We start from the raw sequence: 13,169 nt of genomic DNA on the forward strand, positions 1-13,169 counted from the left end.
TTGTTTTTTGTTTTTTTGGGCATGTACCTGTTCAATTTTCCCAACACCATTTATTGAAGAGACTGCCTATTTTCCATTGTATGCTCCTGTCTCCTTTATCAAATATTAATTGACTGTAAAGGTGTGGGTTTATTTCTGTGCTTCTTGTTCTCTTCCATTGATCTATGTGTCTGTTCTTATGCCAGTACCAGGCTGTTTTGAATACAGTGGCTTTTTAGTATAGTTTGATATCAGGTAGTGTGATACCTTTAACTGTGATTCTTAAGATTGCTGAAGCTATTTGGGGTCTTTTGTGTTTCCATATAAATTTTTGGAATATTTGTTATAGATCTGCAAAATATGCCATTGGCAATTTAATAAGAATTGCAATGAATCTATATAGATTGTTTTGGGTAGTATGGGCATGTTAATGATGTTAATTCCTCAAGTGCATGCATGTTGTATATGCTTCCACTTACTTGTATCTTTCTCAATTTCTTTCTTCAACATTGTACAATATTCCAAGTACAGATCTTTTACCTTCTTGGTTAAACTTATTCTTAGGTACTGAAATGAATGTTTCAAATAGTTCAATACTGGTGTATAAAAAGTGCTACTTTGTCAAATTCATTTCTTAGATGTAGTTGTTTTTTGGTGGAGTCTTTAGGTTTTCCTATGTACGGTATCATGTCTTCTGTAAATAGTGAGTTTTACTCCCTTCTTTCTAATTTGGATGTCTTTGCTTTTTCACACTTGTGAAATAATAGAAACCTGTGGTCTTCCTGAAGTTCGTTTACTCCACATATGGTAAAATTCACCTTTACAAAACCATCTCAAGTAGAAATGATAGAGGAGGGAGAGATACAGCTTGGAAGAGGTAGCAATTAAAGCTTGCAGAAATATATAAATGCCAAATAATATCAGAAAGACAACATTTGAGGATTGTACATATATGTATGTATAGTTATATAGACTTCTATATTTAAAATAAAAATACAATATTATTTGATTACATAATAATAAGATACAACTTATGGAAGGGGAAGATTTATTCACTTGGATACATTCTCCATCTGGCTAAGGGAAAAGCTAAGGAAAACCTTACGCTATAAGGGATTCGGTCAGGAAAGAACAAGGTGTACATAGGAAATGTGAGCTATGGAAGTAGAGGGCTGCTTCTTACACAGTGGAATTTTTGTCAAAGCTGTAAATTCGTTGAGCACTGGATCACACTATCCTGACCTCCATCCATTGCTCAGGCAGAACCCTCACACCCTCTTCTTATCAGCACGGCTGTCTCATAAATCTAGGGCAGAGCTTCCCATTTTTCTCTCTGCAGGGTCAACTGGAAATGTGGTATTACAAGATAGGGGTGAAAGGGCAATCCTCTGCCAAAAAGCTTTCTAATTTTCTTCTCTTACCCTACTTCTGGAGCAAATGGTTTTCTTTTCCCTAAAGGGAATAGTTGTCTCATGTCAGAATGACATCCTTGTTGATAGGGAAATGACAGCAGGGCAGGATGACCCCAGAAGTTGATGGGATTTTTACCTAATAGTCAGAGAAGAAGAATAATAGAATGAGCACTTATTCGAGACAGATGAGGAGTTCCATGCCTCAAAGGACTGAAGTCTTGCATCGGACTATTTGGTGGCAGGACCAACAGTAATGTTCCTGCAGTCGCTGCTACTGTTGCTACCTTGGCTACAAGTGTATCACTGGGTGCCAGAAGGAGAGGGGTTAGTGACTTCTTTTAATCACTCCCCTTATCTGCTTGCCAAGAGACAAGGTTATAGAGGTAGGATGAGGTTAAGAATTGATCTCTAAGAGGAATCTCATGGTCTGTGGGGAATGAAAAAACTTCAGGAAAAAAAAAAAGCGCAGTCTGGCTGCCGGTGAACATACCAGGGTGATGTTAGCACTCTGTGTGCCATCCAGTTCTATCTCTGTATCAACTACTTTTTACATGAATATATACTAGTGTCAGAAGGCCTCATGGAGGGGGTGAGTGTTGTAGAACTGCAGAGTAGAGGGGGTCACATTAGCCAAAGTACCCTTCCCAGCCATGCAAAATCACCTTTGCCAACTTCTGGAAGTGATTCCCTAACATGTCTGCTTCCAGGCTGCTACTAAGCACTCACAGGTACACAGGAGTCCAAAGAGGCAAACGAAAGAATGAAAGCAGTCATCAGCCAGCTGCGTATTTATTCTCTAAGTATTCTATAAGTATAAGGAGAATACTACAGGCCTCAGAATTTTCATCTGGAGAGTCAAAAGTGTCTTTAAGCTCTATGGATCTTATTCCCATTGTCTGGAAACAATAAGTTAAAAAGTCTAGCAAATGTGACAAAGAAAAGCTCATCGCATCAAGTGCGAGATCTTAAAGACTTTACCAACAAAATTAGACAAAGACAAGTAGCTAGAAACACCCCTGGGGACCATGCAAGAATCCCTGAGAAACTTGGTTAGTTGGACTCCCTTAACAATTTAAGCTCCACTTCCCAACCTCACAAGTCATTAGATGGGTCCCTGAGTCAATATGCATCCATTCATCCCCTCCCCTTCTCATCCTCTTGGGTGAAAGGGAGCTGGCTATCAGCAGAGCAAGAATTACCCAGAGTCTGGCAGAACATTTGCCCAACCTGGAACACTGGAAGGAGTTCAACGTAAGAAGGTAAGGTCTGGTAAATCCCAGAGAAGAATGAGGTATCTGACATTTGAAACTATTATTGGAAACCATGTTCACTCTGTATGAGATATGTGGTTCCACCTGAAGAAAGGATGTCATTATAAAATGCAATTTTTGGTATGGGATAACAATTTAGCAACATTATTTGTGTATATATGTGTATATGGCTACATGAATATATATTCCAATAAGAGGAAGAAGTAATAGTTAAGTTTAAAACAATAGATTAGTAAATTATCAACAAATAGTAACATGTGGATAATGTATCCACTGGTGGGTTGTGGACAAGAATCTCTCATAAGATAATAGAATGTTGGTTGACTGTCCACCATGGTTGGTTGAAGGCAGGGATATCTGCGCAACCTTCATATGAGAAGTGACATTCTTGATTGAGGGTTTCCCCCCTTGAGAGGTAAACAGAGGTGAGGAGCCCCCTCTTACTGCTTATCTTCCCTGGCCGTAGCCCAATATGAGGTCCAATGGAGAATGGGGGACAGAGACAAAGGAGGTCTTCTGCCCTTGAGAGTAGTAGTAAAGGAGTGGAAGGAATTGCCTTAAGCCAAATTGGCTGCATTCGGCCAAGACAGCCAACTCTGAACCAGCTTTTGATTCAAGGAAAACCAGTCTAGAACACAATTCAACTAACAAGATAAATTATAAATGACATCAATTCAGAATCTGGAGCTTCAAAATAACTTTGTAACAGTTTAACACTCTGAAGTGTTACTGTTTGCTGGTGTAAGCGTCCTATCACAAATTCCTACAGATAGGACTGTGGTCATTTCTTTGTAAATTATTGTTCCCAAGACCTGTTGTGAGGGGTCCTTGGAACTGTATGAAGGTGTTTATATTGACTTTGTATCTACATGAAGTCTAGTTAAGAGTCCTGGTCAGTGTGTGCCTTAAGAAAAAGCTTTTTATAAAGCAGATGCAATACAAGCATGTCCTGCCAAAGGTGAATTCTCTTGCTGAATTATTGAACGAATTTCTCTTCACTAAACCAGTGGGTAGCAGAGCCATGTGCATTGCTAGAGTTTTTTGAAACAGTTGAGAGGCTCTCTCCCCCAGTTAAATCAGAAATACAAGATCATCATTGACTCTGTTCTTGGGGGTCCCACTGCATAAAGCTTGTGTTAGCTAAAGCTGGTCCTTGGCAAGACTGAGGACCATCGAGACTAACTGGGATTTCACATCAGGTGGGTATCCAAATGGTGATCAGTTTCTTGCTATCTCAAGAGCCAATCATTTTTCAGCAGAGACAGGAAAAAGGGAGGAATCAGGTTTAGCCCTTCACTATGACCCTCCAGTGGTAACTTCTTCCATTCAACCCATAGGTCTTACTAGGACAGCAGCAAAGCTGATTCAGGTAATTTCTTGGAAGTACAGCTGCAAAACAAGCACTTCCTGAAGAATATTTGAAGAGGACCTCCCCCCCTAATAGTAGCTGGAGGCTGGTGGTTGTCCCCTACCCTGTCTTCCATCACATACGTGGCACCACTTTTTGTGAACCAAGCAGCAAATGTGTCTAGTATTGTCAATAGGCTAAGGGATGGGAAGAGATAAGAAGGCTTGCATTTACCTCTTTGTTTTGAGTATCCCCAAACTCGGGTTTTCTTTCTAGGACTCAGGCTTGTGTGTCTCTGGGTCCCTTTACAAACTTCTTAAATGGACAGGTAATGGGACTAGCTTGCCTCTAATTGCCTTTTACATCACTAATGCTCTTGAGTCACAAGTGAAAATTGGGTTTCAGAGTCCTGGGTTTCTTTGGGCCACTACAGAAGAGAAGGGGAGCAGTTGGAGCAGAAGCCCAGGCCTCTGTTTCCATGAGGGAGGAAAAAAAGCTATTCTTGAGATTTATCCCAGTTGCATCATCATATACATTAGCAGGTGTTTATGTGTATGCACACGTGTCTACATGGTCTAGACAGTGGAAGAAGCCTTGGGCCAGTAGTCAGGAGACTTGCATCCAAGCCTCTTCATTTTTCTGGTTCTTAGTTTTCCCATTTACAAAATGGGAAGTGGAAACGAACCAGAGCATCTTTAAGGTCTCATTTTTGTAGGATGTTACTTGCTCCCCTTTTCCCTGGTGCTATCAGCATGAATTAGAGGAGGTGGCTCACTTTCTCAAAAATCAATGAATAGCCCCATCAGACAATCCAGAGATGAGCTTAGAATGAAGGTGCATGGCCCTGCCGCATCAGATTCCAATGAAGAGTTGCTTTTGAAAGAAGAGATTACAGAAAGGGCCACGATTTATTTAGTCATCCCTGACCACCAGGAGGGGAACTACACTTTCCTCCCTTGGCAGAGAGGTAGCAACAGGGTTTTTCTACAAGGAGAGAAGTACAGGGCCAATCTGGAAGGGCACTGGGCACAAATCCTTCCCTCACTGCTTTCGTCTGAGTCCACATAGACACATATGCAGATCTGGGAGCTTGTGTCAAAGTCATGCTATTGAAATTCACATGACTTTGATCGTATGTTTTCTGGTATGGGAACAATAGAAAGGTGATGAGAGCGGTAGTTCACAGGGAGACCATCCTAAATATACTGGACATTGCCAACTCTCACTGGGACTGCTAGAACCAAAGGAGGCCATGCAGCGTTAGAGATGCCTCATGGGTGACATTACGGGCAAATAGCTGCCAACTCCGTTCTACTGGCAAACCCTAGTAAATTTCAGGTCTCAAAAATGGCTGCTGTAATTTTTTTTTAAAGAAAAGACATTCAGGGAGAAGTCCACCAAGCCCTGTTTGGAGGCTCATTGCCAAGATCTGCATATGATGTGGTCAAAGATCCTGACTGGAGGCTCTGTGGGTCTTTGATGGGTCAACAGAGATTGTTCCTTCTAATGGCCTCATGCAAGTATAATGGGCAAAGTTGGTGGTAAGACGCATGGAATTAGCAAATGCGCTATTGTGAATCTGAGCACACCCAGGTAGGGTCATTGGTGTATAACAGGAAGAGAAATGGGACTGAACATCCTGCTGTCTCTCTATCAGGCCTGGGGTCTGGCTTTAGCCAGCTGTGCCTCCAAAAGGAATGTGAGGAATGGAGATTCTCTGCCCATGTATTCTTTTTCTCATTCTCTAGTCCCAAACGCATAATTCTGCTACCATGACCTGAATGTGAACAGAATGGGTTGATTTCTGAGGAAAAAGAGGAGTGGTTTGGAAGGAGTGGGAAAGGGGACTAGAACTAAGTTACAGGGATAGAGTGCTGTAGTGGACCACAGAATTATAGTCGGGCGGGGGGCTGTGACACTCGAGGGTAGGATCCAGTGGCAGGAGGGAGGTCTCCTTCATCCGGTCTTCCTCTCCAATGTCCAGGGTTGAATATTTCACAATCTCCATGTCATTCTCTCTCTGAAGGGACTCCTTGTTCTTGATGACAGTACTCAGGCTGGTCAAGGAGAAAAAGAAACATACTTAGGCTAGAACAGATAATTTTGGAGACGGGAGGCCCTATTTTAGACAGAGAGACGCCAGAAGTCGGCAGACATGTAGGAAGACCGAAGCCTCTTTGGAAAAGATCACGTTTTTCCCTTTGGGGAAGCCAAAGATCAGTGCAGGTCTATGAAAATTATGGTGACCCTGTGCTAGGCAAATGGGGAAAATCAAGAAATAGAAACTGTGGTCCCTTCTGGCAGGCAGTTTTTAATCTGATTGGGGAAAGCCATTAAAAATATTTACAATGTGGCATGTGTTCACTGCTAACATTGCCTCAAGGCCCAGGAAACTCTACAGAGCTGTGAAACTTTATAGAGCTGTGTAACTTTTGAGATGTGCTTCAATTTCTTCACCTGTACGATGAATATGAGGAAAGAGAGTTGGATTAGGTGACTTTTAAGCTCTTTCTTGTTCTAATTTTTTGGACTATTTCTGGCCTGTAAAAATGGCAACTACATGTAGTTTAACTTAAAGCTTTGAGATCATCATCCTTTCTGTTATAGAAAGAATACTGTGTAACCCTAGGCCAGTTTATTCTATTCACTATTACTCAATTTCCTCATATGTAAAATGAGGACTGAAAGGTCTCCAAGGAAGTAAAAGACCTGTGCTCAAAAAAAAAAATACTAAAGAAAATGAAGAAGATAAAAAGAAATGGAAAGATATACTGTGCTGATGGATAGGAATAATTATCATTAAAATGTCTATAATACTCAAAACAATCTATACATTCAACACAATTCCTGTCAAAATACCATTGGTGTTTTTCACAGAACTAGAACTAATAACCCAAAAATATATATAACAAACTTCAAAAGACCTTGAATAACTAGAAAATTTGGGAAAGATATTATGTATCATGCTATGTAATATCAAAGTATACTACAAGGCCGTAGCAATCAAAACAGCATGGTACTGGCATAAAAGCAGACAATATATATCGATGGAACAGAAAAGAGATCTCAGAAATAAATAAACCCACATCTATATCATAAATGATTATTTGACAAATGAGGCAAAAATATACAATAGGGTAAAATAGTCTATTCCATAAGTGGTGTTTGAAAAATTGCACAGATACATGGGAAAAATTAAATAACCAACTTCTTACAGCATATACAAGAATAAACTCAGAATCAACTTAAGACTTAAATATAAGACTCAAAACCAAAACATAAAACTCCTAGAAGAAAATATAGGCAGTAAACTCTGACATTTCCCTTAGCGATATTTTCTCTGGTGGGGGTGTGGGGTCTGGGGTGGAAGGAAAATATTTAAAAAGTGGGAATACATCAAAATAAAAATCAGGGACTAGAAGAAGTAAGGCCTGCTTGAGTGTGGTTGGTAGGATAATGATTTATAGTTTTAATTTGAACATGTCACCTAAAATGTTACATGGTGTTCTTGAGCGTGATATCGTTATATTGCAGAATTACATGTTTATGATTTCATAACAAAAGATTTTGTGTGAAAAAGGGACATTATCTGCACTGAACCCTGTATTTCTGCACAGCAAAGGAAACCATCAACAAAACGAAAATACAACCTCCAGGATGTGACTCACCTATGATACATCTGATAAGGGATTACTATCCAAACTTTAGAAAGATCTCAGACAACTTAAAAACAGAAAAAGAAGCAACTGAATTAAAAAATGGGCAAAGGACCTGAATAGACACTTCTCCAAAGAGGACATAGAGATGACCCAATAAACATAGGAAAAACATGTCTATTATGACACAGGCTCAACATCATCCATTGCGATGGCTGGCGGTTGTCAGGCTCTCCTACAGCTGCTGGGTCTCCTCATGAGTGCACATCAATAGAGGCCAGTGTCGAGAGTCAGGTTTAGGGCATACAGGTATATAGCTGCATCAGCTGGCTGCATGTGAGCCCCTTCGTGCCAGCCAGTGACATGAGACAAGAATTGATCAAAGCCATTCAATAACCGCAGTCCCTGGCTGTGCACATTCCCTCCTGTCACTGCATGGTCTCCCGGAGGCACATGTCAGTTTAGCTTGATGGGTAGCATAGGGTCAGTGGCATGCTGGCACAAAGCTGGGGAGGGGTTTATCCCCATGTACACATTAAGCATGTACACATTAGCGGGTACGGCTACAGGTGTATAGATGTATAGGCAGGGATCTTATAATCATGCAGCTTTAGAGGCCTGGGGTGGCTGCCAATGGGGGTCCTTTCTCTGGTGGGGGCACAGGGGCTGAGGCAGAGGTATCTGGAAGGTATTCTGGCAGCTGCTGTACTACCAATAGGAATATGTGTATGGGGTAAAAACTGGTGAAATTCACAAGGGGTCCAGAGCAACTGTGTTGGCTATTGATTTCTTCAGTGGATAAAGCTACCGAGACTGGGAACCGTAGTCACTCCAGTTTGTAGCGCTGATATGATAGCCTGTTTTTCGTCCTTATTCCTAATCATCTGCATACATCCCAACTTTGTTAATAGTCTCTGGGTGGGGTAAAAGTGAAGCTGGTCTTTTGTATTATGCCTCGGAATGCTGGGGAATCAGGTAACTTTCCTTTTGCCCAGTGAGGGAAACTTTCTCTAGATAGGAAGTTCCGTCTTGGCACCGAGCAACACTGGCTTGGGAGGTGCAATCATGCAGGCAAAATGAAGCTGATTTGCCTTCCCTTTTTAAAAGATTATTCTCCATTTGTTCCACTGCGTTGCTGAAGTTTCTAAAGCGGACTCCATATCTCTCCCAGAGGTGTTCTCATGGACAGATGTCTAATTGCTGGTCTTTGTAGGGAGGCAGAGGGTGGGTTTTCCTATGTCATCATAGGTGACATACTGTAGGTGGAGATTGGAAAAAAAAAAAAAAAAAGCTTCCCAGAAAGGAGAATGTGAATTTGTGATGTCAGTGACCTTGTTGCTTCCAGGGAGAAACTGTCTTGAAGCAGTTTCACTGACTCAGTGAACCATCTGGAGGACTGACTCGGCTGCCTCAATAAAATGAAGTTTGATCCTCTCCAAGATTTTCATGTAGCCCTCCTGAAGAAAAAATCTCCAAGTGGGAAAGGCATTCCCTTCTTCCTCATCGGCAAATGATATGGTTGTAACTAATGGGCTCAGCCAGTGTTTCAACAATAACAGGCGATGTTGAATAAACTACTAGACAAGGCCTCCTGGACCAGAGCTCAGTTCTTACTTTCTCCAGATGGACTGGAAAGTCCCACCCCTCACAGCTTTGGACTCTCCATTCTTAAGAGAAAGGTAGAATTTAGAGGACTGTGTGCTATTTTTCCTAACACTCCAGCTGGGATGACTCTAGGATTGTCTTTCTTCTGAAACACACTATGACTTGCAGCTGTCATTAAATGTTTACAGTGTTAGGAGCAACATACCAATCAATCAAGTGCAGAATAAGCTAGACTTGATGTGTAAGATGTGGAAAATTTTGAGAACTAAAGCTTTTTAAAAAAGATTTATGTGACAAGCATCATTGGAATCATACAAATTTTTCAGCCAATGACTATGTGATGGGATTGGGAATTGCTGTGTAAATGCTGTGTGCATTCTTGGTGGGCTCACCATAAGCCTCAGCTCCTCTGGGGATCTTCTACTAAGACCATGACAACCTTATATTTTGTGTAGATTAGTAAAAGGTACCCCCTGTGGACAGAATCCTTCCTTTGATCCTTAATGAATGGTAAACTAACTCTGTGAAAGATGTTCCTTCCTCTAGGCCTGCAAGTAGAACATGAGCTAGATTCAGTCCCCATTTGCTCCCTGAGCTGAGCACCTGTGTCTTATACAAACTACACAACTGTAAATGTAGACCCTGCCTTGATGTCTTACCCCTGTGTTGATTTCTCTGTTCTCTGAACTCTTAATCCACACCGCTTATTTATGCCCCCTTGACAAAACTCCCTAGACTTGCTCGTAATCATGCAGATCTTATATTGCTGGTAGATGGTCGGTTGTTTTGAGTGGTCTTATTTTACACCATCTCAGTGCCTAATAATGTTGAACACAAAGGTATTGAATATGTTCATTGTTCACTTGAGGTGAATTAAATTGTGCTTATTCTTATCTTCAATTGTCCTTGGGCCCTCTCCACTTACCATTCAACATTCTCTGTTGGCAGGAGCATTTTTTTTAACTCCTCTCATGTGAAGGACATGCTGTAAGAGGCACACTCTCCCCCAATCTTTAAAAAAAAAACAACCCTCACTGTGAGAGGGAAATTAATTATCAGATTGGTGAGGAGAAGTAATTGCTATGCTTTTCTCAAGTCCTTCCTCTCTTTAGGACTTTCTTGGTTGCGAAAAAAAAAAAGTGTATTTTCCCTGAGGGGGAACCCTGAAATTTCAGGGTAAATCTAATTCAGGAGAGTGTTCACAAGTCCTTCTGGATGCACCCGTAAGCCAATTCTCTAATTTAGCTTATATCAACAAGAAAGCTGGAGCAAAGACCTTAGGTTGGCACTATCATTTATGTTTTAGTTTGTTCAGAACTCTAGAAAAAGAGGAGTATAATTTCCTGATCCCCCTGTTAAAACAATTACTGATTCTGGACAAGTATCCTTGGTCATAGTTTTCCAAGCCATTATGTGAAAGAATCAGGAGCTACTGGATCTCACCTGGCTTCCATGCTGATGTTACTGCTTACGGTCTCTTCCACAGGATCCAGGGCCATGAATGTGGGCGGTCCACCGGTGCCATTCAGAGGTATGTAGTCTTTGCCATCCTGCATATGGAAACACATGTGTCCATCATTCCCAAGGTACAAATATACCAACCTGCATTTGTGATATCCTTTCCTGCCTACATCTGGCTCTAAGAGCTGGCTGGCTTTCATTGGATAGTTCAGAAGTTTGCTCTACTTTTCTATTTACCTCAAAATTCCTGCTCAAGAATTAGAGCCACACGTTTTGTGCCACTGAGTCTGATTAATAATGCTGTGTTTACAAACTTTTGGATTCAGGGTTTTTTATTCAAATGTTTAATAAAGAATTTTCCCTTCTCCTCTCTTAATTTCCCCTATCCTTTCTCCTCTTAAATAAACAATCTTACAAGTGATGAAGGGAGTGAGCAGAAACAGAAAGTCCTCTAAGAAGAGAAACAGTGAAGGGATCCAAGATGGCAGTGAGTACGTGGAAGTTACATTCACCTTCTTTGAGCACCAAATCTGAACTACAACTAAATTATAGAACAAGCAACCTGAATAATCAATAAAAGGCTAGCTAAACAGAAGTCTTATAATGAAGGATATACAGAAAAAGCTGCCTGCAGACTGGTAGGAAGGCCAAAGATGCAAAAAGGAATGGTCCTGTGCCCACTTGTGGTAGTTGAGAATCTGGAGGGATATCTCAGCTGCACAAATCCCCCTTGAGGAACAAGGAATCTCAACCCCATGCCAGGCTCCCCAACTCAGAGCACCAGTGCTAGAAAGAGGAGCCCCCACAGCATCTGGCTGTGAAAATCAGCAGATTCTGACCACCAGGATGAGGTAGAAAGCCGTGAGAAACGCAGGTACCCTCTCTTAAAGAGCTAGCACACAAATTCTTATTTGCAGCCACTCATCCTGGAATCCCATGGAGGGACCTCAGCTCAGAGCACACTGGGATCCTGTAGGGAGAGACTAGATTGTGAAGCTTTGGGGAGAGAGACAGAGGGATGCTGAGTACCTTTCCCACACTGCCCAAAGACGCCATCTTTCCTGGGTCAAGCACTCCTCTCTACATGGCACCAGCCAGGGTGTGCACTAGCCCCTGGGCGTGCACAGCAAAGGAAAACAGCCTCTTGAGTAGGAGACAGTATTTGCCAATAATACATGTGATAAGATGTTAGTATTGAAAATTACCTAAAAAACCACATATAACTCAGCACCCAAAAAACCAAACCATCCAATTAAAAATGCACAGAGGACCTGAATAGGCATTTCACCAAAGAGGGCATACAGACAACCAATAGATACATGAAAAGATGCTCAGCATCACTGATCATCAGAGAAGTGCAAATTAAATCAAAATGATGTATCACCTCACACCTGTCTGAATGTCTCTGATCAGTAAGTCAAAAACAACAGGTGCTGGTGAAGATATGGGAGAAGACGGAATCCTCCTGAACTGTTGGAATAAGTGCAGATTGCTGTGGCCATTATAGAAAACAACATAATCCTCAAAAAATTAAAAATGAAACTGCTTTATGACCGTGTGATCCCACTTCTAGAGATGTATCTGAAGCAAGCCAAAATACTAATTTGAAAGAACATAGGCATCTTATGTTTATTGCAGCCTTATTTACAATAGCCAAGAAATGAGAGCTACCCAAGTGTCCATCAATATATGAGTAAACAAAAGAGCTGTGGTACATCTATACAATGGAATATGACCCAGCCATAAAAAGAATGAAACCTCACCACTTGCAACAGCATAGATTGACAAAGAGGGCATTACGCTAAGTGAAATAAGTTAGATGGAAAGACAAATACTGTAAGATTTTACTTACACGTGAAGTCTAAAAAAGAAAATGAACAAATAAAATAGAAACAAATCCATAGATACAGAGAACACACCGATGGTTGCTAGATTGGTGGGGGTTTGAGCGTATGAGTTTTAAATGGAAGGAATTCAGATGTACCAATTGTTATGTATCAAAATAGTCATGGTCATTTAATGTACAGCATAGGGAATACAGTCACAACAGTATTGTAATAACTATGTATGGTGTCAGATGGTACTGGAAATCTCAGGATGATCACTTTGTAAGGTATATCATTATCTAACCACTATAATTGCAAACCTAAAACTAATACAAAATAATACTGAATATGAGTTGTAACCGAAAACCAAAATTTAAATGAAAAACGTAAGATAATCAGTGAAAGTATAAATTGCTATAAAATGACTCTTTGTTTAACTTTGGCTTGACAAGGGGAGGCTGCTTGTGAGGAACATCTTATCAGAAACTGAAAGGAGTTCCTTATTAGGTGTAGCGGACAGTTTAGCAACATTGTTGCCTGTTGCTATGTGAAAAGTAGAAAATTTGACTAATACATTCAATGACCTTGGTGATGTTATTTTTACTGATGGT

The 13,169-nt window shown here is 40.9% G+C and overlaps 1 protein-coding gene across 1 annotated transcript in view; it reads right to left on the reverse strand.

Moving 5' to 3' along the window:
- Positions 1-803: 803 nt before the first annotated feature.
- Positions 804-13,169, reverse strand: part of LOC129071112 (vascular endothelial growth factor receptor kdr-like) — a 168,307-nt gene continuing 155,941 nt past the window's right edge. The window contains exons 27-28 of the mRNA XM_054574237.1: positions 10,715-10,821; positions 804-6,067 (exon numbers count right to left, since the gene is read on the reverse strand). Coding sequence (XP_054430212.1) covers positions 5,869-6,067; positions 10,715-10,821 — 306 coding nt within the window. The 3' untranslated portion in view covers positions 804-5,868. The remainder of the gene's footprint in view (positions 6,068-10,714; positions 10,822-13,169) is intronic.

Source organism: Pteronotus mesoamericanus, unplaced genomic scaffold (assembly GCF_021234165.1).
Source record: "Pteronotus mesoamericanus isolate MK-2021 breed Mesoamerican mustached bat unplaced genomic scaffold, CSHL_Meso_final contig_256, whole genome shotgun sequence".
Taxonomy (NCBI): Eukaryota; Metazoa; Chordata; class Mammalia; order Chiroptera; family Mormoopidae; genus Pteronotus; species Pteronotus mesoamericanus.